This window comes from Orcinus orca, chromosome 10 (assembly GCF_937001465.1).
Source record: "Orcinus orca chromosome 10, mOrcOrc1.1, whole genome shotgun sequence".
In the NCBI taxonomy this organism is placed as follows: Eukaryota; Metazoa; Chordata; class Mammalia; order Artiodactyla; family Delphinidae; genus Orcinus; species Orcinus orca.
In genome coordinates this window covers 91,955,636-91,980,686 of record NC_064568.1, presented here as the reverse complement: position 1 = coordinate 91,980,686, position 25,051 = coordinate 91,955,636, and the positions used below count along the sequence as shown (strand labels likewise).

The following is a 25,051-nucleotide window of genomic DNA, read 5'->3' as shown; positions in this document are numbered from 1 at the left end:
AATCGCCCTTAGTAAGTGTTGACTGACAAACCGTAACAGAACATTTTTAGAAACTTACTGGGGTTGACAGGGAACATTTAACCAAATGTGGTGTCCAGACCAAGTGGTGAGTCGTTGAATTTTCTGGAAATGAAGACAGCGACCAGGCGGACTTGCATTATGTTGTCAGGATCTGATTAGTGTTTTTGCACATGTGTGATAGTCGCTGGGTGGCGTTTTTCTTTACGATTCTTTCAGGGCCACCAAATACAAAAGTTAATAATATTGCTTTGTCTTGGCTTTACTTAAAACAAGTTATTAAGGGAGGATCAGCAACACTTACTGTGTAAGTAGTTGTTTCATCTCATCAGTATATTTTTGGAAAAGCTTTAATAATAGTGTGCACATCTCTCCATGAGGTTACAATTAGAACCTGCCTAGCCCTATCTCAGCTGTCTGAGCTCTCACCTTATTAGCATTTAGCTGAAAAGACAAAAATATAAATACTAAGAAGCTAGAGTGAATTTCACAAAGCAAATATACTAAAAGCTTTTAAATGTTATTTACGTAGAGATCACACTGAGGCTTCTCTCAGTCTGTTTATACTGTTCTAGCAGTCTTGGTTCTTCCCACACCTCTACAAAACCTAAAGGAAAATAGAAACTACATAGCAGGAGGCAGGAATGGGATTGTTACAAAAAGGTATTAAAAGTGGAAAAAAGCCCAGTGGTCTAGGGGCAAAAGCCTAGCACAGAGGTGCCACAGACATCCCCATACTACAGTCTAACATAAGAATGGAACATTTTAATGAGAACCTTGAGTTGTCAAAAAAAAGAAAAGTTAACTGATGCTCCGTTCTGTTTCTAGTCAAGCATGTGCACAATACTTTATAGAAGCTTTGAGACTGCAATGTATCTGTGGGGTGGTTGTCACCACTGGGAAGGTTATAAAGAAGTAACCTGTGCTAAGATTCTTATACTTTGTCAGACACAAACCTTCCCCCACCCGCCCCCCCCAAAAAGGAATCTAAGCCAATCATTGGAACGATGTCACGGGGCGGGCGGTGTATATGTAGTTGAAAGTTCCAGGTGAATGGGATAGATAAGTGCTGGGGGTTGATAACCAAGGAGCGATTCCTGAGGCTGGTAGTGACCAGGTGACGCTGGTCTGTAAAGGCCGGATGGGACTGGGGTGGGGAGGGCATTCCAGGGAGGGGCGTGGTAGTAGCGGACATTGCAGGGTTGGCATTTCCAGGAAAAGATTGAGCAGCAGTGCAGCAGAGCCTGTGAGTGGGCAGGTGGTGTTTGCTGTCTTTGGAAAGGCTAAAAATGTGCTAACACTGTCTGGCTGTGGTTTTTGGAATTTATTACATAGGCAGTGGAGAACCAGTAATTAAAGGTGTTGAGCCAGAGGGTTGGCATGATGAAAGTCCATGATGGACTATTTGGAATGTTTGGGAGAGAAGATAGCCAGTAGTCAGTCTATGATAGGTCTCTTAGTTGAGGTGAGCTGTTATAAGAACTTGACTTTAAGGTGATGGCAATAGGACCAGAAAGGGAGTGGGAATCCTCTCTCTGTCTTTATATGTGCAAGGGTTACTTTTCCTTTATCTTGAGCAAAAGAAGAAATAGTCTCTCAACTAAGCAGAAATGAAACATGGTTGAAGACATAGAACCTGCATAGTTTTGTTCCCCATTAAGATAAGCTTTTACTTCCTGAGAGAAACCAACCTTATCAAGACAGATGCTCTTTCCCCCTGAGTTTACCTGGGAAAGGTCTTCGAAAGTTTGGGGCCTTGCAGGTTGAAGGAGGTGGAACGCAAAAGATAAGGAATTCGAGAATAATGTTAAAGTTTTTTTTTCTGCTTTGCTCCATTCCCATTGCAGAAAAGATAGAGGAGATCTACAAAGCTTTTATTAACGAGTCTGGAATCCAGTTCAGTGAGCTGGAGGAGGAGGTCCTTCAGTTCCATCTCAGTAACCTGGAATATGCCTGTGGCAGCAGCCTCCATCAGGTGGGCTTTGAAGACGCTTGTTTCTGTGTATGTGTGTGTTTTATATATTGAGATATTTAGCCTGGGATGGTCTGGATAAACGGGGAACAATGGGTCTGCTGCTTAAAAGATCAAACACCAGGACTTTAGAGTATATGAAACCCACAGTGGTTTTGAAAAAAAAAATTTTTAAAGCAAGAGAAACCTGTCTTCAAATCATACCTGTGAAGACACCCAGTCCGTAAACCTGAATACAGGAGGGCTGCTGGGCTGAGTCAGGGAGGCGGCAAGAGCCAGTGTCCTTGCCTTCCCCTTGCCCTCCTTGGGGGCCCTCGAGCCATTTCTGTGCAACTGTGGGCTGAAAACACTGCTCCTAAGAAACCAGAATAGAGCATCTTTGCAATTAGGATCTGTTCATCTTGCTAAAATAAATTTAAACTTGCCTGATTCATGTCACCAACTGTGATCTCGATACTTGGATATGCTGTACATTGAACAGCGGTTCTGTGGATGACCCCTCACTTAATAATCCTCTTTGGTGGGGCGGGCAGGGACAACAATTCATGTTTCCATTTGATGATTCTTTGCAATTGGAATCACACTTTTCCAAAATCATGCTGCATTTCAGTGTCTGTGGAATTCCCATGTTGAAGACATCTAGGTGGCATATTTATATATGGAGTTGATTGAATGCAATTCTCCTCTCATGGAATTCTCCTTATCCAGGGTTGTTGATGTATAATACACCTTTCATTTTTATCAGGGAGTGGTACCCATGCCCAAATCATGTCTACCTTTTGTTCTAAAATAAGCTTTCCTGTGCTTTATTGAGAGATCTCCTTTCCCTGGCAGCGGTATCCACCTGGGTTTATCTATTCACGCCCCACCCCCCCACCTTTCTGTTTTGCCCTCTGCCCTCTGGCCTGAGGTGGTCTTTCCCACCTTGGGGCTCCTGTTTTTGTCCCTCAGGTGCAGGCTCCAGGGTTTACACCACCTCTTGTTTCCCAACCTATCCTGATGTTTCCCAGGTGTCTGCTCGCTCCTGGGACCACAATGAATTCTTTGCCCAGTTTGCCGGTGACCACACCCTCCTCACTCCCGGATACTCCGTCATCTTGGAAAAACTGGCAGAGGGACTGGACATTCGGCTCAGATCTCCAGTGAGTATCCACAGTGGTGGGAGGCTCTGGTTTGGTGGAGTTTGGAGAATGTGAAGTTTGGGGCACGTGGATTACACAGGAGACAGGTGCCTGCTTTGATGTTCAGCCAGTGTCTGCAAATACTTTTGATACTATGATCAGTCACATTATCCCTGTCGATGAGGTAGCTGCTGCTGTTTGGAAACAATAGTGGCTGAGATGCATTTTCATTAATAATCAAGGGGCTGAGTGAGAGTTCCCTGAAGTAGCAATACCTGTTGTTTAGTTCTCTGAATGCCAGGAAGTGATTCCCCATGGCTTTGGAAATGTAAACTCCCATAATAAGAGAATTGGAAAGGATCCTGGATCATATGGTTCCGTCCCTCATTATGTTTTTCATAACTGCTTTTCTTGAGCAGGTAAAGAGTATTGATTATTCTGGAGATGAAGTGCAAGTTACCACTACAGATGGGACAGAGTGTACAGCACAAAAGGTAAGTGCTGTGATTCCACTAGGTGCTGCCAGGGGCCCGGGAGTAAGGGAGACCAGTGTTTTCCACCAAGCAGTTTGCCTTTGGCAATCTGCCCAGAGCCTTGTTCGATTTCTGGAGAGCTCTGTATCTCTACTTGTTGTGTATGGATATGCAAATCAGATTTAATTATTCAAACACTATATAGATTCATGGCAGATGGAATTCTGAATAGTGTTTCTCAGAGTGGGTTCTACGGTACATTAGTTCTGAGAGTTGACAAGAGAAGAAAACTTGGCCAAATTAGTTTGTAAAGTATTATATACTACAGTCTAAGTTTAGGGTTAAATAAGAGCACATTAAAGGCTCTGAGAAGTCCTGCATTTTAAAAACCTGTTTTACTTTGTGTAATTCAGTGTTTCCCAAGTTGGTGGTGTTTTTTGTTTTTGTACCATGGAAACTTTTTTTAAATCAGCTCAAGAACACTCTGCATTTTTATCTTGAAAGTGGCAGAAGTACTTTTATATCATTTGAATTTTTTGTAAACAGCTTTAGTAGGCGGACAGTGAAAGGTGCTGTAATGTAATATATGAAATCACACTGAGATTTCTGTAGTGTTGGAAAATAAAGTGTTGGGGGTGGAGGGGGATTAATAAACCCCATAGATTTATTTAAATTTAGTTATGTCTGAAGTGATTACCAAAAAGTGTAATTGATGAACCATCATAAGTTCCTAAACTAGCTGTGTTTTATGCTTTTCAGCTAGCTAAAAAATCATTTCACAGTCCTTGATATTCATACAGAAATGAAGGACTGCATGTCAAATGGGAAAGACGGGGTAGAGTGTATGAGCCCAGGGGGATGTTTCCTCATATTATTCCTGCCATTTACTAGCTGGATAGTGAGTATTGGTCATATAGACTTTGGAGTAGCAGTAGTTCTGAATCCTGGCTGCACCTTAGAATCACCTGGGAGGTGCTTAAAAAGAAAGCTTGCCAAGCCCCACCCTGCAGAGATTCTTGCTGAATTGATCTGGTCGTATTTTTAAAGCTTCCCAAGTGATTCCAACATGCAACCAGAGTTAAGAACCGCTGGGCAACAGTGTTCTTATCTGTGAGTCCCCAGGTGAGAATCCGGCTAATATCTAACATTCTTCCTGGTGGTAAAAAAATTTTTTTAATATCACCTTATAAAATTGGAAGTCGGGGGCTTCCCTGGTGGCGCAGTGGTTGAGAGTCCGCCTGCCGATGCAGGGGACACGGGTTCATGCCCCGGTCCGGGAAGATCCCACATGCTGTGGAGCGGCTGGGCCCGTGAGCCATGGCCGCTGAGCCTGCGCGTCTGGAGCCTGTGCTCCGCCACGGGAGAGGCCACAACAATGAGAGGCCCGCGTACCGCAAAAAAAAAAAAAAAAAAAAAAAAAAAATTGGAAGTCGGCTGATGGCTCAACCTCTGGTATTTTGTGACTTTGCTTCTTTGCATCCAGGACAACATGCTAGGTGTGCTTACCCTGCTGGGTCACCCTCTGCCTGACCCTGACCAGGCATATTTGCTTTCTTTCTTTGTATTCTGGCTCTTTAGAATAATTAGAACATAGTTTCAGGCTGTGATTCAAAGCCTGCTCTGAAATGAGAAAAGCAAATGTGTTTATTTTTAGTAGTCAGCACAAATCACAGAGTTTCAATTGAAAGCTTCCCCAGCTTATAAGTGAAAGATCTCCAACCCAACAGCATACACCGATAAACACTTAACAAACTGTAATTCAGTCTAGGCTGCTTCCACTGAGACCTAGCGTTAGTTCCTTACCAGGGTATGTTTATATCTTTTGCCTATTTACCTGAGTTTGTGTGTTTCTGAAAGCTTTTTTTTTTTTTGTCATTAAGAAAACATCTAGATCTTATTTACTTATAGTCTTATATACCCAAGAGTGTAATTGTTCCTTTTTTTCTTTTTTCTTTTTGTTGCATGGTGGCTATTATCTATAACCACATTGAGGAGAGAGAACATGTTTTATATTTTATAAAATTTTCACGTGGCAGAAAATAGTGACAAAATCACAGGAAGAGCTCTGAACTTCCTGTGATCCTGGAGTTGGGGTTTCAATAGACTACATCTTTGATGAGGGTAGCAGTCGATATGGTCCTTGGTGTTCAGCTCCTTTCTCATCCAACTGTGTTATCCTGTACTGCAGATGATGGAAAGTACACACGTACACACACACACATTTCCCAGTCTCCCTTGCAGCCGAGGGTCTAAATATGAATTGGGTCCAGCCAGTCAGATGTACTCGCATGAGACTTGGGAGGTGTGGTATGGCTTTTGCTTCACTTCTGCTGCCTTTGCTGCCAAGCAAAATGGTCTAGATGTTGGGTTCTTCCACAGCCGGAACATTAGAGGTTCCAGGAACCACTCATTTACTACCTGGAAGTCAAGAGCCAGGGCATGAGGTATCCTTTTTGCTGGTGCAGCTTGTTCGATAAGTGGCATATTTCTGGAGCTGGTAGCCGTAGTACTGGCTCCTGATTGTGACAGTGGTAACATGGTTCTAGAGCCAGAAATTTCTTTTTCTTTTTTTTTTCTTATTATCTGTTTTATATACATCAGTGTATACATGTCAATCCCAATCTCCCAATTCATCCCACCACCACCACCACCCCCCACCGCTTTCCCCCCTTGGTGTCCATACATTTGCTCTCTACATCTTTGTCTCTATTTCTGCCCTGCAAACCGGTTCATCTGTACCATTTTTCTAGATTCTATATATATGCGTTAATATAGGATATTTGTTTTTCTCTTTCTGACTTACTTCACTCTGTAGGACAGTCTCTGGGTCCATCCACGTCTCTACAAATGATCCAATTTCGTTCCTTTTTATGGCTGAGTAATATTCCATTGTATATATGTGCCACATCTTCTTTATCCATTCATCTGTCGATGGGCATTTAGGTTGCTTCCATGACCTGGCTATTGTAAATAGTGCTGCAATGAACATTGTGGTACATGACTCTTTTTGAATTATGGTTTTCTCAGGGTATATGCCCAGTAGTGGGATTGCTGGGTCATATGGTAATTCTACTTTTAGTTTTTTAAGGAACCTCCATACTGTTCTCCATAGTGGCTGTATCAATTTACATTCCCACCAACGGTGCAAGAAGGTTCCCTTTGCTCCACACCCTCTCCAGCATTTGTTGTTTGTAGATTCTCTGATGATGTCCATACTAACTGGTATGAGGTGATACCTCACTGTAGTTTTGATTTGCATTTCTCTAATAATTAATGATGATGAGCAGCTTTTCATGTGCTTCCTGGCCATCTGTATGTCTTCTTTGGAGAAATGTCTATTTAGGTCTTCTGCCCATTTTCTGATTGGGCTGTCTGTTTTTTTAACATTGAGCTGTATGAGCTGTTTATATATTTTGGAGATTAATCCTTTGTCCGTTAATTCATTTGCAAATATTTTCTCCCATTTTGAGGGTTGTTTTTTCTTCTTGTTTATAGTTTCCGTTGCTGTGCAAAAGCTTTTAAGTTTCATTAGGTCCCATAGGTTTATTTTTGGTTTTATTTCCATTACTCCAGGAGGTGGATCAAAAAAGATCTTGCTGTGATTTATGTCAAAGAGTGTTCTTCCTATGTTTTCCTCTGAGAGTTTTATAGTGTCCGGTCTTACATTTAGGTCTTTAATCCATTTTGAGTTTATTTTTGTGTATGGTGTTAGGGAGTGTTCTAATTTCATTCTTTTACATGTAGGTGTCCAGTTTTCCCAGCACCACTTATTGAAGAGACTGTCTTTTCTCCACTGTATATCCTTGCCTCCTTTGTCATAGATTAGTTGACCATAGGTGTGTGGGTTTATCTCTGGGCTTTCTATCCTGTTCCATTCCATTCTATATTTCTGTTTTTGTGCCAGTACCATATTGTCTTGATTACTGTAGCTTTATAGTATAGTGTGAAGTCAAGGAGTCTGATTCCTCCAGCTGTGTTTTTTTCCCTCAAGACTGCTTTGGCTATTCGGAGTCTTTTGTGTCTCCTACAAATTTTAAGATTTTTTGTTCTAGCTCTGTAATAAATGCCACTGGTAATTTGATAGGGATTGCGTTGAAGCTGTAGATCGCTTTGGGTAGTATAGTCATTTTCACAATATTGATTCTTCCAATCCAAGAACATGGTATATCTCTCCATCTGTTTGTGTCATCTTTGATTTCTTTCATCAGTGGTATAGTTTTCTGAGTATAGGTCTTTTACCACCTTATGTAGGTTTATTCCTAGGTATTTTATTCTTGTTGTTGCAATGGTAAATGGGAGTATTTCCTTAATTTCTCTTTCAGATTTTTCATCATTAGTGTATAGGAATGCAAGAGATTTCTGTGCATTAATTTTGTATCCTGCTACTTTACCAAATTCATTGATTAGCTCTAGTAGTTTTCTGGGAGCATCTTTAGGATTCTCTATGTATAGGATTATGTCATCTGCAGACAGTGACAGTTTTACTTCTTCTTGTCCAATTTGTATTCCTTTTACTTCTTTTTCTTCTCTGATTGCCATGGCTAGGACTTCCAAAACTATGTTGAATAATAGTGATGAGAGTGGACATCCTTGTCTTGTTCCTGATCTTAGAGGAAATGCTTTCAGTTTTTCACCATTGAGAATGATGTTTGCTGTGGGTTTGTCATATATGGCCTTTATTATGTTGAGGTAGGTTCCCTCTATGCCCACTTTCTGGAGAGTTTTTATCATAAATGGGTGTTGAATTTTGTCAGAAGCTTTTTCTGCATCTATGGAGATGATCATATGGTTTTTATTCTTCAGTTTGTTAATATCGTATATCACATTCATTGATTTGCGTATAATGAAGAATCCTTGCATCCTTGGGATAAATCCCACTTGATCATGGTGTATGATCCTTTTAATGTGTTGTTGGATTCTGTTTGCTAGTATTTTGTTGAGGATTTTTCAGTCTATATTCATCGGTGATATTGGTCTGTAATTTTCTTTTTTGGTAGTATCTTTGTCTGGTTTTGGTATCAGGGTGATGGTGGCCTCATAGAATGAGTTGGGAAGTGTTCCTTCCTCTGCAATCTTTTGGAAAGAGTTTGAGAAGGATGGGTGTTAGCTCTTCTCAAAATGTTTGATAGAATTCACCTTTGAAGCCATCTGGCCCCGGACTTTTGTTTGTTTGAAGGTTTTTAATCACAGTTTCAGTTTCAGTGCTTGTGATTGGTCTGTTCATATTTTCTGTTTCTTTCTGGTGCAGTCTTGGAAGGTTATACCTTCTTAAGAGTTTGTCCATTTCTTCCGGGTTACCCATTTTATTGGCATAGAGTTGCTTGTAGTAGTCTCTTATGATGCTTTGTATTTCTGTGGTGTCTGTTGTAATGTCTCCTTTTTCATTTCTAATTTTATTGATTTGAGTCCTCTCTTTTTCTTGATGAGTCTGGCTAAAGGTTTATCAATTTTGCTTATCTTCTCAAAGAACTAGCTTTTAGTTTTATTGATCTTTGCTATTGTTTTCTTCGTTTCTATTTCATTTATCTCTATCTGATCTTTATGATTTCTTTCCTTCTACTAACTTTGGGTTTTGTTTGTTCTTCTTTAGTTCCTTTAGGTGTAAGGTTAGGTTGTTTATTTGAGATGTTTCTTGTTTCTTGAGGTAGGATTGTATTGCTATAAACTTCCCTCTTAGAAGTGCTTTTGCTGCATCCCATAGGTTTTGGATCATCGTGTTTTTGTTGTCATTTGTCTCTAGGTATTTTTTGATTTCCTCTTTGATTTCTTCAGTGATCTCTTGGTTATTTAGTAACATATTGTTTAACCTCCATGTGTTGTGTTTTTTACATTTTTCTCCCTGTAATTGACTTCTAATCTCATGGCATTGTGGTTGGAAAAGTTGCTTGATATGATTTCAATTTTCTTAAATTTACCGAGGCTTGATTTGTGGCCCAGGATATGATCTATCCTGGAGAATGTTCCATGTGCACTTGAGAAGAAAGTGTAATCTGCTGTTTTGGGGTGGAATGTCCTATAAATATCAATTAAATCTATCTGGTCTATTGTGTCATTTAAAACTTGTGTTTCCTTGGCTTCCCTGGTGGCGCGGTGGTTGAGAGTCTGCCTGCCAATGCAGGGGACGTGGGTTCGTGCCCCGGTCCAGGAAGATCCCACATGCCGTGGAGCGGCTGGGTCCGTGAGCCATGGCCGCTGAGCCTGCACGTCCGGAGCCTGTGGGAGAGGCCACACCAGTGAGAGGCCCACGTACCACAAAAATAAATAAATAAATAAAATAAAACTTGTGTTTCCTTATTAATTTTCTGTCCTGATGATCTGTCCATTGGTGTAAGTGAGGTGTTAAAGTCCCCCACTATTATTGTGTTACTTTCGATTTCCTCTTTTATAGCTGTTAGCAGTTGCCTTATGTATTGAGGTGCTCCTATGGTGGGTGCATAAATATTTACAGATGTTATATCTTCTTCTTGGATAGTTCCCTTGATCATTATGTAGTGTCCTTCTTTGTCTCTTGTAATAGCCTTTATTTTAAAGTCTATTTTGTCTGATATGAGAATTGCTACTCCAGCTTTCTTTTGATTTCCATTTGCATGGAATTCTTTTTCCATCCTCTCACTTTCAGTCTGTATGTGTCCCTAGGTCTGAAGTGGGTCTCTTGTAGACAGCATATTTATGGTTCTTGTTTTTGTATCCATTCAGCAAACTCGTGTCTTTTGGTTGGAGCATTTAATCCACTCACATTTAAGGTAATTATCGATATGTATGTTCCTATTACCATTTTCTTAATTGTTTTGGGTTTGTTTTTGTAGGTCCTTTCCTTCTCTTGTGTTTCCCACTTAGAGAAGTTCCTTTAGCATTTGTTGTAGGGCTGGTTTGGTGGTGCTGAATTCTCTTAGCTTTTGCTTGTCTGTAAAGCTTTTGATTTCTCCATCAAACCTGAATGAGATCCTTGCCAGGTGGAGTAATCTTGGTTGTAGGTTCTTCCTTTTCATCACTTTAAATATATCATGCCACTCCCTTCTGGCTTGTAGTTTCTGCTGAGAAATCAGCTGTTAACCTTATGGGAGTTCCCTTGTATGTTGTCATTTTTCCCTTGTTGCTTTCAGTAATTTTTCTGTGTCTTTAATTTTTGTCACTTTGATTACTATGTGTCTCGGCGTGTTTCTCCTTGGGTTTATCCTGCCTGGGACTCTCTGTGCTTCCTGGACTTGGGTGGCTATTTCCTTTCCCATGTTAGGGAAATTTTCAACTAGAATCTCTTCAAATATTTTCTCAGTCCCCTTCTTTTTCCCTTCTTCATCTGGGACCCCTATAATTCAAATGTTGGTGCATTTAATGTTGTCCCAGAGGTCTCTGATACTGTCCTCAATTCTTTTCATTCTTTTCCTTTATTCTGTTCCACGGCTGTTTATTCCACCATTCTGTCTTCCAGGTCACTCATCCGTTCTTCTGCCTCAGTTATGCTGCTGTTGATTCCTTCTAGTGTAGTTTTCATTTCAATTATTGTATTGTTCATCTCTGTTTGTTTGTCCTTTAATTCTTCTGGATCTTTGTTAAACATTTCTTGCATCTTCTCGATCTTTGCCTCCATTCTTTTTCTGAGGTCCTGGATCATCTTCACTGTCATTATTCTGAATTCTTTTTCTGGAAGGGTGCCTATCTCCACTTCACTTAGTTGTTTTTCTGGGGTTTTATCTTGTTCCTTCATCTGGTACATAGCCCTCTGCCTTTTCATCTTTCTATCTTTCTGTGAATGTGGTTTTTGTTCCACAGGCTGCAGGATTGTAGTTCTTCTTGCTTCTGCTGTCCGCCCTATGGTGGATGAGGCTATCTAAGAGGCTTGTGCAAGCTTCCTGATGGGAGGGACTGGTGGTGGGTAGAGCTGGGTGTTGCTCTGGTGAGCAGAGCTCAGTAAAACTTTAATCCTCTTGTCTGCTGGTGGGTGGGGCTGGGTTCCCTCCCTGTTGGTTGTTTGGCTTGAGGCAACCCAGCACTGGAGCCTACCCGGCTCTTTGGTGGGGCTAATGGTGGACTCTGGGAGGACTCAAACGCCAAGGAGTACTTCCAGAACTTCCACTGCCAGTGTCCTTGTCCTCACGGTGAGCCACAGCCAACCCTCGCCTCTGCAGGAGACCCTCCAACACTAGCAGGTAGGTCTGGTTCAGTCTCCTATGGGGTCACTGCTCCTTTCCCTGGGTCCCGATGCGCACACTACTTTGTGTGCCCTCCAAGAGTGGAGTCTCTGTTTCCCCCAGTCCTGTTGGAGTCCTGCAGTCAAATCCCGCTAGCCCTCAAAGTCTGATTCTCTAGAAATTCCTCCTCCCATTGCTGGACCCCCAGGTTGGGAAGCCTGACGTGGGGCTCAGAACCTTCACTCCAGTGGGTGGACTTCTGTGGTATAAGTGCTCTCCAGTTTGTGAGTCACCCACCCAGCAGTTATGGGATTTGATTTTACTGTGATTGCACCCCTCCCACCGTCTCACTGCAGCTTCTCCTCTGTCTTTGGATGTGGGGTATCTTTTTTGGTGAGTTCTAGCGTCTTCCTGTCGATGATTGTTCAGCAGATGGTTCACCAGAAATTTCTTGATTGTATGGAGAGACAGCAGCTCTCTTTGATGGTCTGGTTTTGTGAGTTGTTCTTGGAGGCTCTAAATGATTCTGTAAACTAGTTGAAAACCTGCAATAAATTGTTTCCTCCTTTAAAAAAAAAAAGGTATGTGGCTTTACATGATTATAATAATCCCTAATGTTTGTGATGTGCTTTACCATTTATGAAGCATACTGATGTATATTGTAAGAGTTTTAGTTTTAAGCATATCCCCAATCCTTTAAGGTTAGTAGGGCAGGTATTACCTTGGCCACGCATTAGAAAGTGTCAGGAATGATACACAAAATCTGGTTCTCCTGACTCTGTATTTAGGGCTATTTCCTCTTACAGCATTGCTTTTCAGGATTGAGATCTGCTGACTCTTCTTACCCAGGGTTATTAATGCATCAAAACCTTAATGCAGATTCCTCCATATGAATGTTGCTTCTGCTCAGCCAGTCCACTCTTGTGCAGTGAACAGCCTGCACAACTGTACATGGCCGTTATTCTTCTTACCAGTGTAACAACATAGGATGTTGATAATCTCATGACTGGCAATAAAAGGCAGGGGGGCAGATTTTCCTGGAAATGAACCCACTGAGTATTAGATTCAGTTGCTGTTTGTATGTTAACTGTTCATTATTTCCCACAGGTGTTAGTCACTGTGCCCCTGGCCTTACTGCAGAAAGGTTCCCTTCAGTTTAATCCACCGTTGTCAGACAAGAAGATGAAGGCTATCAACAGCTTAGGTGCAGGCATCATTGAAAAGGTAACTGAATTACTTAAGCCTCAGAACTAGAGAGATGAGTATCAGATGACAGGGGTTCCTTAACTTCTGATATTGGGAAGCAGCAGGTAATTTTTGAATCCAAATCAAATTCGAAGATTTCCTTTTCCTTTGAGTAATTGTTCATGAAGAATATAAAAGGATATTAACAAAACAAAAAGAGGAGAGCTGGCTAAGGTCTGCAAGTTTTGATTTTAGGAGAATGACTCTTGTTATTCAGAATTTGAACTGGGTATATAAATAAGCAATTCTTTTTTTTTTTTTCTGCTTTCCATGTCTACCCTGCACTAATTAGCCCCAGTGACGAGAGTGTTTTATACTTCCTTTGCCTTGAAAAGCTCCTGTAGCAGAATCTCTCAGCGCTACAGTAGATACCAGCAGACCTATGATTAGTAAGAATTTATCTCATGGACGTAAGGTTCGAGACCAGGTCTCAGGGATGCTCCGCATCTTCAGATTAGCCTAGAGGTTGTCAGTGGTTCCCACCATTATCTGTGGGAGTACAGGACTGAATGGCATAAAAAGCCAGATGGTCACAAAGAGAACAAAGGAGGTTAGGAAAGTGGAAAGGGAATATTTAGAAATGTTTGAGTTTTTTGAACATCTTTTTTTTTTTTTTAATTGAAGTATGTAAGAGCTATAGGTGGCTTCTTAGAGATTGCTGTACTTCTGATTTCAAGAAGCTGTTAACCACCTTTCTCTTGCTCGCTTTCCAGATTGCCTTGCAATTTCCCTATAGATTTTGGGACAGTAAAGTTCAAGGGGCTGACTTTTTTGGTCACGTTCCTCCTAGTGCCAGCAAGCGAGGGCTTTTTGCCGTGTTCTATGACATGGATCCCCAGGTAAAATCGTTGGTGGAATGTGGTGTGAATTCCCTTATTACAGTTTAGAGTTTGGTTTGGTAACTACTCGTGTGTCCAGCCCAGGAGCTAATGGACATTGTGGACACTCCAGATGTCTGTTTATATGCTGGGGGGACACTTGGATGGGACATTTTCCTGTAGGAAAAGAGCCCCAATATCTGCCATATTTTCTTAAAGTACTAATATTGCCTCCTGGGAAATGAATTTGTTGCCGTGGAAATGTGTTATTTCAGGCTGATGGAAGGATTCCTTTTAGGGAGAATTGGTGTCAGCACAGTAACGAGTGGTACTTGAAAGGTACTCCCCAAGAGTCCGCCAGGGAGCCCTGGTTAGGGGTGGGATATGCCTGGCGCAGGTGAGGGCAGGTCTGGGAGTCGGTAGATGTGATTGGTGGGGCAAGGAAGACGAGGAGAGGACATACCTGGGGCTTTGCAAGTGACAGTTGTGGTGATGTCCTGCCAAAGAATCACAGTTGTTTTTCCTCCTGCCTCTTTGTTCCAAGACACTTTATCTTCAAAGGTTCCGCGTGGGAGCCAAGGGCAAAATGTCCTTACTGTTTGAGAAGGTTTTTTCCCATTATTTGACCGGCAGACTTCCCTTCTCAATGTCTTTCTACTTATTCTAAAACAAGTTCTTAGAAGGGAAAAGCCAAGAGAACCCGGAATTTGATATTTACATGACTTCCGGAGTTTTTCCAGCAGGGAACAATAAAATGCGTAAATGAATAATGAGTATGTGTGGCCTGGGTGATGGAAAGGAGGCTACAGGACAGTAGGAAATGATGACATTTGATGTGAGAATGAGGTCCTTCTCTGTTTGGAACTGTGCGTCTAGAGACTTTGGTGCCCGAAGTCCAAAGTGTAAAGTGCTTTTCCCGTCACGTGTCCAGAAGCAGCACAGCGTGTTGATGTCGGTGATCGCGGGGGAGGCGGTGGCGGCCGTCAAGAGCCTGGAGGACAAGCAGGTGCTGCAGCAGTGCATGGCCACCCTGCGCGAGCTCTTCAAGGAGCAGGTCAGACACCCCTCTTTGCAAAGAGAAAGACTAACCGCATAGCACAGGGAGATCAGCTCGGTGCTTTGTGACCACCTAGAGGGGTGGGATGGGGAGGTGGAGGGAGGGAGACGCAAGAGGGAGGGGATATGGGGATATACGTAGGCGTACAGCTGATTCACTTTGTTATACAGCAGAAACTAATGCAACATTGTAAAGCAATTATACTCCAATAAAGATGTTAAAAAAAAAGAGAGAGAAAGACACTCTTGCTGCTAACTTCACTCTTCGGAGTGGTTTGAACCCAAAGCTAATCCGTCAATACTAGACATGAAGGGGCTTGAGGCAGTGGACCACATTCTTCTTATTTCTTTCAGTATCCAACTTGCCACTTAAGTACCTGGATTAGTTTGCTCAGGCCGCCATAACAAAATGCCACAAACTGGGTAGTTCAAGCAACAGGAATTTATTTTCTCACAATTCTGGAGGCTAGAAGTCCAAGATCAAGGTGTTGCCAGATCAAGGGGTTGGTTTCTCCTGAGGCCTCGCTCCTTGGCTCCCAGATGGCTGCCTTCCCCGTGTCCTCACATGGGCGCGGCTCTGTCTCTTGTCTGTGTTCTAATCCTCTCTTCTTAGAAGGACACCTGTCACACTGGATTAAGGGCCACCCTAATGATCGCATTTTGACTTAATTACCTCGTCAAAGGCCGCATCTCAAGTACAGTCACGTTCTGAGGTACTGGGGGTTAGGGTTTCATCATCTGAATTTTGGGGGGACACAGTGCAGCCCATAACAGTACCTCATTCCTCCTTTTACATGATTGCCTTCCTCCCTTTTGTCTCACATCATGCACATCCCCATTCTTTCCTAAGGAGGTAAAAGGCTCAGCATTTTCCACAGATTCTGTATTGACCCAAACCCTAGCAAGCTTTGATGACAGTTTTCCAATCAAAGGGACATTGTCCAGAATTTTCTGTACCCCGCAGCGAGTCTCTTCTCTCCCTTTTCTCCAAGAAGCTTAAGGTACTTTCTAGTTGCCAGTTTACTAAATCTCACAGTCTCTGGAGAGTATAAATGGCGTGTGACATGTAACTTTTTCAAATAAAGGAGGAGAAGTACAAAGAAATGAAAATGCCTCAAATGTTACATACATTCAAGAGAGGGGGGCCCTCGGGGTATTGCGTATTTTACATGATGTGATTCTATCTCACAGTAGTTCTTATTAGCTTGGGGCTTTTGTTCAAAAATTTGTTTTCAAATCAGTTATTTGGAACTTAACACAGGCTCCGTAGAAATCTATTTCATGGTGGCTCTTGGCAGAGGTCAGCCTAGAAAATTATTTGAAACGTAGAGTGAAACCTAACCTGTGTAGCTGCTTTGTGGAGAAGCCTGTTGAGAATTCCAGTTAGAGGTCCTAAGACCCTGCCCGTCCCTTTCCTCCCCTGGTCCAGCGCGTTTCAGGCGATGGGAAGGGGAATGCCTGGACTCTTAGCCATTGGTGATGGCCCCTGGTAGGTGGGAGAAAGCATCTCTGGCAGAAGGATAAAGTGTTAAAGCGAGGAGATGTGTGTGTGCTGGGGAAGGTCAGAGAGATGGGGCAGCGAAAGAGGAAAATGCACAGAGACGGCGCCTGGGCAGAGCAGCAAGGGGGCTGGAGGGTCATGCTGAGAACTGCTGTCTCAGAATGCTACAGGGATTAACTTACTTTCTAGATGGAGGAAGAACTGTAATTTTATACATTGGGTTGCATCAAGTCTAAGTCCCTTCTTGATCCCGTTTTCCAATTCCTTCTACTTGAGACAGGAAGTCCCAGATCCCACGAAGTATTTCGTCACGCGGTGGAGCACAGACCCCTGGATCCAGATGGCATACAGCTTCGTGAAGACAGGGGGCAGTGGTGAGGCCTACGACATCCTTGCTGAGGAAATACAAGGAACCATCTTTTTTGCTGGCGAGGTGTGTACGGGGACTCCGACCCCGATTGCTTTCATTTTGATCACTTGCTTTTAAATTAAAGTGATCTATGTCCAGAGTTTAAAAGTAACATCAAATGCCGTCAAAAGTCTTACGGCAACAAGCCCCAGGTACCCTGACAGCACCCTCCTCAAACTCCCCGAGCAGCCATTTTTAACTCTTTCTCCTGTTTCTTCTGGAATTTACTTCATGCTTTAAGTTTTTTTGTTTTTTGGGGGGTTTTTTTGTGGTACGCGGGCCTCTCACTGTTGTGGCCTCTCCCGTTGCGGAGCACAGGCTCCGGACGCGCAGGCACAGCGGCCATGGCTCAGGACCCAGCCGCTCTGCGGCAGGTGGGATCCTCCCGGACCGGGGCACGAACCCGTGTCCCCTGCATCGTCAGGCGGACTCTCAACCACTGCGCCACCAGGGAAGCCCTGCTTTAAGATTTTTATACTGTTGTCTTCTGATTTAAGAAGTTAGACATATCTCTCGACTTCCTATCAGGTTAAAGGTTTAGCCCACTCTGGTTTTTAACACTTTTCACTAAATTGGTGTCAGTGCTTATATGGTGTGGCTGCTTACTGCTGAGCCAGGAAGGAAGGCGTTCACTGATTCCTTTCTTACACAGCTGTTTTCTCTTCGGTCATAATGGCCTCTTTTTTCACTAGCTTAATTCTTTTTATACCACTCCTTAATCCTCCCCACTCCTTTTTTTTTTTTTTTTTTTTTTTGGCCACGTTGTATGCACGACTCTTAGTTCCCAGACCAGGGATGGAACCTGTGTCCCCTGCAGTGGAAGCACAGAGTCTTAACCACTGGACCGCCAGGAAATTCCAAAGCCTCCCCCTTCTTGAGTCATCTCTAATTCAGTTGAATCCCTCTGGCCGGCCTGTAGGTTCTGTTTCTCAAAGCCTCCTTTCCTGGCATCTTCCCTCTGCTCCAGGCTGCACTGATTGATCCCGGGGACCCCTGCAGAGCTGTCCTCCCAGCACTCCTCCTTACCACTTTCCAGGCTTGGGGTTCTTATTTCCTAGATCCCTCTCTTTTTTCTTTTTTTTAATATTTATTTTTAAAATTGTGGCAAACAACACATAACAAAATTTACCACCTCAATTATCTTCAAGTGTCCAGTTAAGTGGCGTTAAATACATCCACACTGTTGTACAACCATTGCTACCATCCATCTCCAGGACATTTTTATACTGCAGAACCAAAACTGTGTACAACTCCCCCTCCCCCAGCTCCCAGCAAACACCATTCAACTTACTGTCTGTCTCTCTGAATTTGTTCTAGGTCCCTCATCATATAAGTGGAATCATAATAGAGTATTTGTCCTTTTGTGACTGGCTAACTTCGCTTAGCATAATGCCCTCAAGTTTCATCCATGTTGTGGCATGTGTCAGAATATCCTTCTTTTTAAAGACTGAATAATATTCCATTATATGCACCTATCACATTTAGTTTGTTCATCTGTCATGGACACCTGAGTTGCTTCTGTCTTTTTTGGCTATTGTGAATAATGCTGCTGTGAACCTGGGTGTACAAATATTTCTTCGAGAACCTGCTTTCAGTTATTTTGGGTGTATACCCAGAAGTGGAATTGCTGCATCATATATTAGTTCTGTTTTTTAGTTTTTTGAGGAACCACCACACTCTTTTCCACAGCAGCTGCACCACTTTACCTTCCCACCAACAGCACACAAGGGTTCCAGTTTCTCCACATCCTCGGCAACACTTACTATTTTCTATTTTTTTATGATGGCCGTCCTAATGGGTGTGAGGTCAGCCTTTCTTCTTTCTTGATTTACTTCTGTTGAGAAATGTTTTGTGGTTCTAATTCCTAATCCTTTCTGTGCCATTTTTTTGCATTATAATCTTGGAGCTCATGTCCTTCATCCTCTAGATTTTTTTTACTCTGCTCATTTCGTTCCTACAATTTTTCTCTTATTTCTAGATCTTCTATTTCATATATTGCAACTGTTGAATTGATTCTAATCTTCTTTGCTGTTACTCTTTGCTGTTTTTTATATTCTAACCCTTGAGTAGATTTTTTAAACTTTGGCTCCTTTACTTTATGAGCACTTTCTTGTTCTAAGATTATTCCTTTTTGGTAGCATTTTCTTCTTGCTTCGTAACTTGTTCCTTACATGGCTCCTGAGTTCCTATTTTGTTTACTTTAGCCTTTGCCTCCCATATGTCCGAATGTCCAGTCCTTGACTGTTCAGATTTGAGTGAGGCACTTTTTAAAAAGCCAACTGAAGGTTCCAGCAAGCTTGTCAACTGGAGGTTGGGGGCCCAAACATCAGGATCTATCTATAGCTCTTTTCTCTTAGTTTCTCGTTTGCATGATAGAGGCTCACCTCCTGGCATTCTGGGAACTCGAAGCCTCACTCTTAGTTATACTTAATTGCATTTTGTTTGGCACCTCACCCCTGCCCTGTACCTCAGAACTCCTGGGGGTTGCAGTAGGGGGAGTGGGGAACCTGATGAGGGACCAAATTGCTCTTCAAATTCTTTTTATTTTTTATTCGTTTTGGCCATGTTGCATCTTCATTGTTGCGCATGGGCTTTCTCTAGTTGCATCTAGCGGGGGGCTACTCTTCATTGCAGTGCGTGGGCTTCTCTTGTTGTGGAGTACAGGCTTGAGAGCACAGGCTCAGTAGTTGTAGGCTCAGTAGTTGTGTTTCTTACTTGCTCAGCAGCACGTGGGATCTTCCCGGACCAGGGATGGCACCTGTGTTGCCTGCATTGGCAGGAGGATGCTTAACCACCAGGGAAGTCCCGCTCTTCATAGTCTTTTAAACCAGTCCTCAGTTTTTCACCCTTGCCAAGCCTCTGCCTCCATGATGGCACCAATGGCTGAGATTTATAAAGGATTTTTCAGGGTGAATTGGTTTCCCTTTGCTATTTCCCACCCCCCCACACACACACATCCACCCAGTTTAGCAGAATAAATGAATTCTCAGCACTCTTTGATCTGCCTTCATACTTTGTATATTATAGTTTGGAATTATACAGGTCTTCCTGGTTCATCTAAAATAGTGTTTTTAATTTTTTCGCTTCAGGGTTTTTGAATTTTTACAAAAGAATGTAATTTTAAAAACAGCTGTCTTTGATTCCTCCTTGGCCTGTGAAGAGCCAACTTTGTAGGAACAGAGCATAATGGTTGCATTCCAGGCAACAGCTGTGAACTGCTTCCAAGAGATGGCCCTATTAGACTAATGTGCCAAAGGGTCATGAACAGGGTTTGGAAGTTTTTGACTTTCCTTTGCTGCTTTGATACAGTTGTTACCTCATCTTCTTATAAAAGCCATTTCTTTGAAGTTTCTGTCACTCTGTGACTCTCCCCCCCTCCCCCCGTAACTGTATTCCTACTGACCTCCTGGTCATTCCCCCATTTATTAAAGTCTTTGGCACCTGGATGTTTTCCATTCCATTCATCAGTTTAGGTGACATGGAACCTAAATTAGTTCACGTGGAACTTCATCTGTTTCTTATCCTCCCTTTTCTGTGACCTACTCGACTCCCATTTCAGCTACTCTTCCCCATAACCACATCCCAGACCTTGTCTTTAATGTCTAACGGTCATGAATTCAAGTTTCCTGTCCTCCTGGTTTGCTTATTCTGTTCGCACTATAACCTCCTTGAAAGTGAGGTTCTCCTGTTGACAGTCCTCACCTTTTGTCTTTTCCCTTCCTGTTGAACTGATCTATCCTTGGAGTAACCCAACTCTGTTATACTCATCTAGCAAAACTCCAGCCGTGGATGAACTGTGATTCACTTTTTGTGCTTGTTTTACTTATCACTGATTTTAACAACTAAGATTGTCTGATGGGAGGGGACTGTGTCTTATTATCCTTAACTGCAGCACCTGGCACACATAGACAATATCTTAATGAATGTCACACAGTATTTCACGGGAGCACTGACTATATCGTAGAATAAATTTGGTGAAACATGGTGCTATGGATGGGTGAGTAGAGTGTTCATGTGAGCACACAGGAGCGACAACAGTCTTTATTTTAGGAGGATCAGAGAAAGTGTAAGTTTGTATTTACCTTTTGATTTTCATCTAAATTCTTTATACATGATCTCAAATTATACAATTTTTTTTTTTTTTTTACAGGCAACAAACAGGCATTTTCCACAAACTGTTACAGGGGCATATTTGAGTGGTGTTCGAGAAGCAAGTAAGATTGCGGCATTTTAAACAGAATTTATCTGGACCCAGCTTTCTTCTCCCAAATGGGAGAGTCTGAAAAACATGTTAAACCTCACTTTGATAAAGTCAAACAAAAAATCCTCTCTGGGTAGCAAAACTGAAATGTTCTAAGGTGGCATGGTAATGTAAACCCATTTTACCACTCTGAAAGCACTAGCCCCAAGAATCCTTCTGTAAGCACTTATATTTAATGGCATTTTCCATAGGTCTGACTAGCACTAAATCTTCCGGATCTCAGAATAAGGCAGAATATAACCTTAAATTAAGACCTTGGATATGATCCTTCCATGGTTGGAGATTCCCTTTAAATCTGACATTTTTTTGGCTGACCAATTTTCACACATTGAGAAACCAAGTCAATCAAGCAGGATTAAAAAAAAAAAAAGCCATGTACTTTTCCTCTATGACAATTTATCAGTATCTTTGCCAATGAGCCTTAAGAGTTTTATATAGCTCCAATATTGAGCTTTTACTTAAAATTTAGATAGAAATCTTTCCATTTTGAATACAGCACAAACTCTTCAGTCAAAGGTAAATGAAACTTCTATTTTATATTGTACATATCTCTTTCCATTGGGTGTTCAAAAGAAATTTAAATTCAGGTATCTTTTATAAAAAAAATTTAGGTTTGTGCACTCATTGGCAAAATAGCAAAATTTTCAGTTCCTTCAACAGTACATGTTATTGTATCACTGAGAACTGGGAAGAGCTAGTGTGGTCTTCATACTTTAGACATAGAATATGGCTATTTTTCTTAGTCATGTTTGGGTGGATGGCACACTTTAAATAGCCTCAATTTTGGCAACCACTAGCAGAAGGATCTTGTCAGAATAATTAAGCCTCTCCCCACTGCCTCCTTTTAAAATAACTGATTACATCTCTAGGAATATTTTTTATAGAATTACGTTTTCAGTATTCCATAGGCAGGTCCACTGGAAAACTGCAGAAAAATGTGTACTATCCTGGTAAATATTACACATTTTATAAGCCATATCTTAAAAGCCTGAGTACATGGTAAATATTTACTTTTTCCTTCTTTCACTCATGACAAGAAAAAATAAACATTGATTTCAGGGTCTTCAGGATGCCCATCTTGCCAGGAAACTTCAGTTTACAGGTTAGAAATATGGGTAATTTATGTGCTTTTGTTTTAAAAAGTCTTTGAATAATTCTTTCAATATATTGGTCAGCTTAAAAAAGGACTCAAAATGACTTTAAAACCACTTTTCAAAATATTAGGTATTTCTAAAATTTAAAGTCAGCTTATAAGTAGAAATCGTATTTTATAGAAAGAACATATGGTGAACTTTAGACAGAGCTGAGACACACCTCCCTCCCCAGCAAAGTATTCTACAACTGAAAGAAAGCAAATAGCAGTATATTGGTTTCAAGGTTAACACAGGAAAATGTTGATATTTAGGTTATCTGATGAGACTCATTGGTACTGATTGGGAAGTATTCTGTTTTCAAGTGTTTTATGTATTAAAATGTTAAAAGAATAGCATGTGTCAAGTGATAAATGCAAAATATTTTAAGGTGAAATGGTTCACAGTACATTACTACTTTAGTTTCTGGGCACTTAAACTTGTATAGTGCTATAAGCAAACAAGGGGAAAACCTACCTAAATAAAGTATGGTAAATTTTTTTAAAAAACCCTCATTTCCTGTCTCAAGTGACATCAACTAACATTTTGTTCTTTAAAGAACCACGGTACCTTTTTTTTCTTGAGTTATTTGAGTATGTTTTTCACTGCTGTCTGAAGATTTTGTAATTGAGTAGCAGTGAATATACACAATGTTTGAACTGCAGACTGTGAACCGCTGATTGTGTAAAACTGCTTAATAAAACTTGTTTTTCAAATACACTGTGCACTGTAGTGGTGAATGCACACTCTTAAGCAGATACATCTTCACCACAAACTTTCACATACACCAAATCAATCCCCTCAACCTCTAAACCCTCTTTAGACTTTTTAGGTCACAGGCATTACTGCATATCCCTTTCAAGTAAATGGTCACGCATAATTGTTAACTTTGATCAACTTAGTTTCATGAGAGCACTTCAAGTTTTCCCTAGGGATTTCTTTGTAATGTATTTAATTCAAAGTAAAATCAGTCAGTTACTGACGAGCACTCCAAATTATATAGGCTATGGGGCTAAATCCATTTAAAAATCTCTATTCTGAAATACATGTTAAAACATCAAATGCAAAGAGACAGAGGTGGTGATTTATTATTTTTATTGACAAGGTTTATAGGAACAAATTAAATATTTAAAACCAAATGCCAATTATTAAGTCTCATTTAGTTGTTTATTCCATTAATTTGTATTAAGTATACCTTTCTCTAATGTCTTAATAACTTTATCAAGAAACAAGTCAAACCTGTGAAAACACCTGTTAACAGTCAACATATCAATTTTATATATTTCTGTTCTATGATGCAAAGATATTTTAAACACTCAATGGTTTATCAAAGGCCTAATTCTTGTATAAGCAGCATGTTTTATTTTAAAATTAAGAGATAATTTAATAAACCGATTAAGACAGTTAAGTTAAAAGACAAAATTAGTCTCATTCAGGAGTGGTCCATACGTTGATCACCTAGAATCCTAATTGGCCAAAATTTAAAGCCTAACACCCCTGATTCCACAAATACATTAAGTTTCTTTAATGTTAAAAATAAGTGTTATCACTTTTGAGAAATACTTTGTCAGATACCCACTACTGTCTACACATTATCTTAATCTGGAATTACAACTGGTACTTTCACCATAATTATAAAGGTGGCCAGGTTTCCTGTAAATATCAGCATTTTATATGGGCAAAAGCAGTTAATAAAAATCAGTTCATTTATTATAAGCAAAATGTGCTTCTACTTAATCCAACTCTCCCAAATTTTTGAAGTTTTGATGTGTTGATTTTGGTCTATCCTCACTATAAAATGTATCTACAGACACTGTTGCAGGGTTAACACTAAAACTATAAATTGATGACACTTCCAAGGCAAAGCAGAGAACTATATGTTCCTTCAGTATTTTCTTCACTGAATTCTGACTTTCACTGCTCCGTCATACCATCTGGCTGAACACTGACGTTTCATAGTTTATAATAACTGTAAAGATACGTACTTATATGAGTTTAAAAATTGATCTGCACAAAAGAAATAAAAAAACTTTATATACAACAAATTCGTTTTTAAAAATACAAAAATAACATCTGTCACTCTTGTCATGCTGACAATTTGACATATATACACATGCAGGAGAAAAGTTCTGATTCAGTCATCTGGACGGCTGAAGCTTGTGTATTTTTAATATGATGAACACACACTGAGCTTTCACACTGACAGATGTGTATTCAAAATATTTCATATGCTAAATACTGCAATAGTCTCTGCATGTATAAATGCCAGTTATGATCGTTTCTGTTCTACGATTAAAAGTATGTCTTAAGCTAATATTGCGCGCACACTAAAAACTACAACAGTTCAAGAATCTATAGTCTTATATAAAGAAATCCAAAATGTACAAAATACAACTATAAAAGCAAGGGACAATTACTGCCATGCAAAAATTTAAACTAAAAACTGCATAGAAATGCAATTTAAAATGGCAAACGCAAATTCACCTAACACTCAAGATAAAAAGGTCAGAAGGAAGTTCTACCAACACAATGCTTGCAAAGATTTAGAAAAGGAAATACATTCTCTTTGCTGGTATAATGGTATAAATCAGATCTTTAAATCCATGGGTACAGGTCATCTGTTTCTGTCCTCTTAAGAAATTAGCTGTAATGAAAGAGAAACGTTATTTCCTCATACCCAACATACAATAGTTGGAACACATAAAACCTCATTTTATTTTTTTTTTTGTGGTACGCGGGCCTCTCACCGCTGTGGCCTCTCCCGCTGCGGAGCACAGGCCCCGGACGTGCAGGCCCAGCAGCCATGGCTCATGGGCCCAGCCGCTCCGCGGCACATGGGATCCTCCCGGACCGGGGCTGGGGCACGAACCCGTGTCCCCTGCATCGGCAGGCGGACTCTCAACCACTGAGCCACCAGG

At 41.1% G+C, this 25,051-nt stretch overlaps 2 protein-coding genes across 8 annotated transcripts in view; one reads left to right on the top strand and one right to left on the bottom strand.

The window, feature by feature from the left end:
• The window catches only part of KDM1B (lysine demethylase 1B), a 55,840-nt gene extending 32,989 nt beyond the window's left edge, over positions 1-22,851 (top strand). For 6 of the 7 annotated variants that reach the window (XM_049716358.1, XM_033434839.2, XM_033434834.2 and 3 more), the window contains 8 exons: positions 1,866-1,993; positions 3,001-3,132; positions 3,531-3,605; positions 12,821-12,937; positions 13,672-13,797; positions 14,708-14,830; positions 16,614-16,766; positions 20,893-22,851. In XM_049716358.1, the coding sequence (XP_049572315.1) occupies positions 1,866-1,993; positions 3,001-3,132; positions 3,531-3,605; positions 12,821-12,937; positions 13,672-13,797; positions 14,708-14,830; positions 16,614-16,766; positions 20,893-20,976 (938 nt within the window). In that variant the 3' untranslated portion in view covers positions 20,977-22,851. The remainder of the gene's footprint in view (positions 1-1,865; positions 1,994-3,000; positions 3,133-3,530; positions 3,606-12,820; positions 12,938-13,671; positions 13,798-14,707; positions 14,831-16,613; positions 16,767-20,892) is intronic. The other variant, XM_049716359.1, reaches the window with a different exon arrangement.
• A 360-nt stretch (positions 22,852-23,211) lies between these two features.
• DEK (DEK proto-oncogene) overlaps positions 23,212-25,051 on the bottom strand; it is a 29,956-nt gene continuing 28,116 nt past the window's right edge. The window contains exon 11 of the mRNA XM_004273535.4: positions 23,212-24,777. Coding sequence (XP_004273583.1) covers positions 24,766-24,777 — 12 coding nt within the window. The 3' untranslated portion in view covers positions 23,212-24,765. The remainder of the gene's footprint in view (positions 24,778-25,051) is intronic.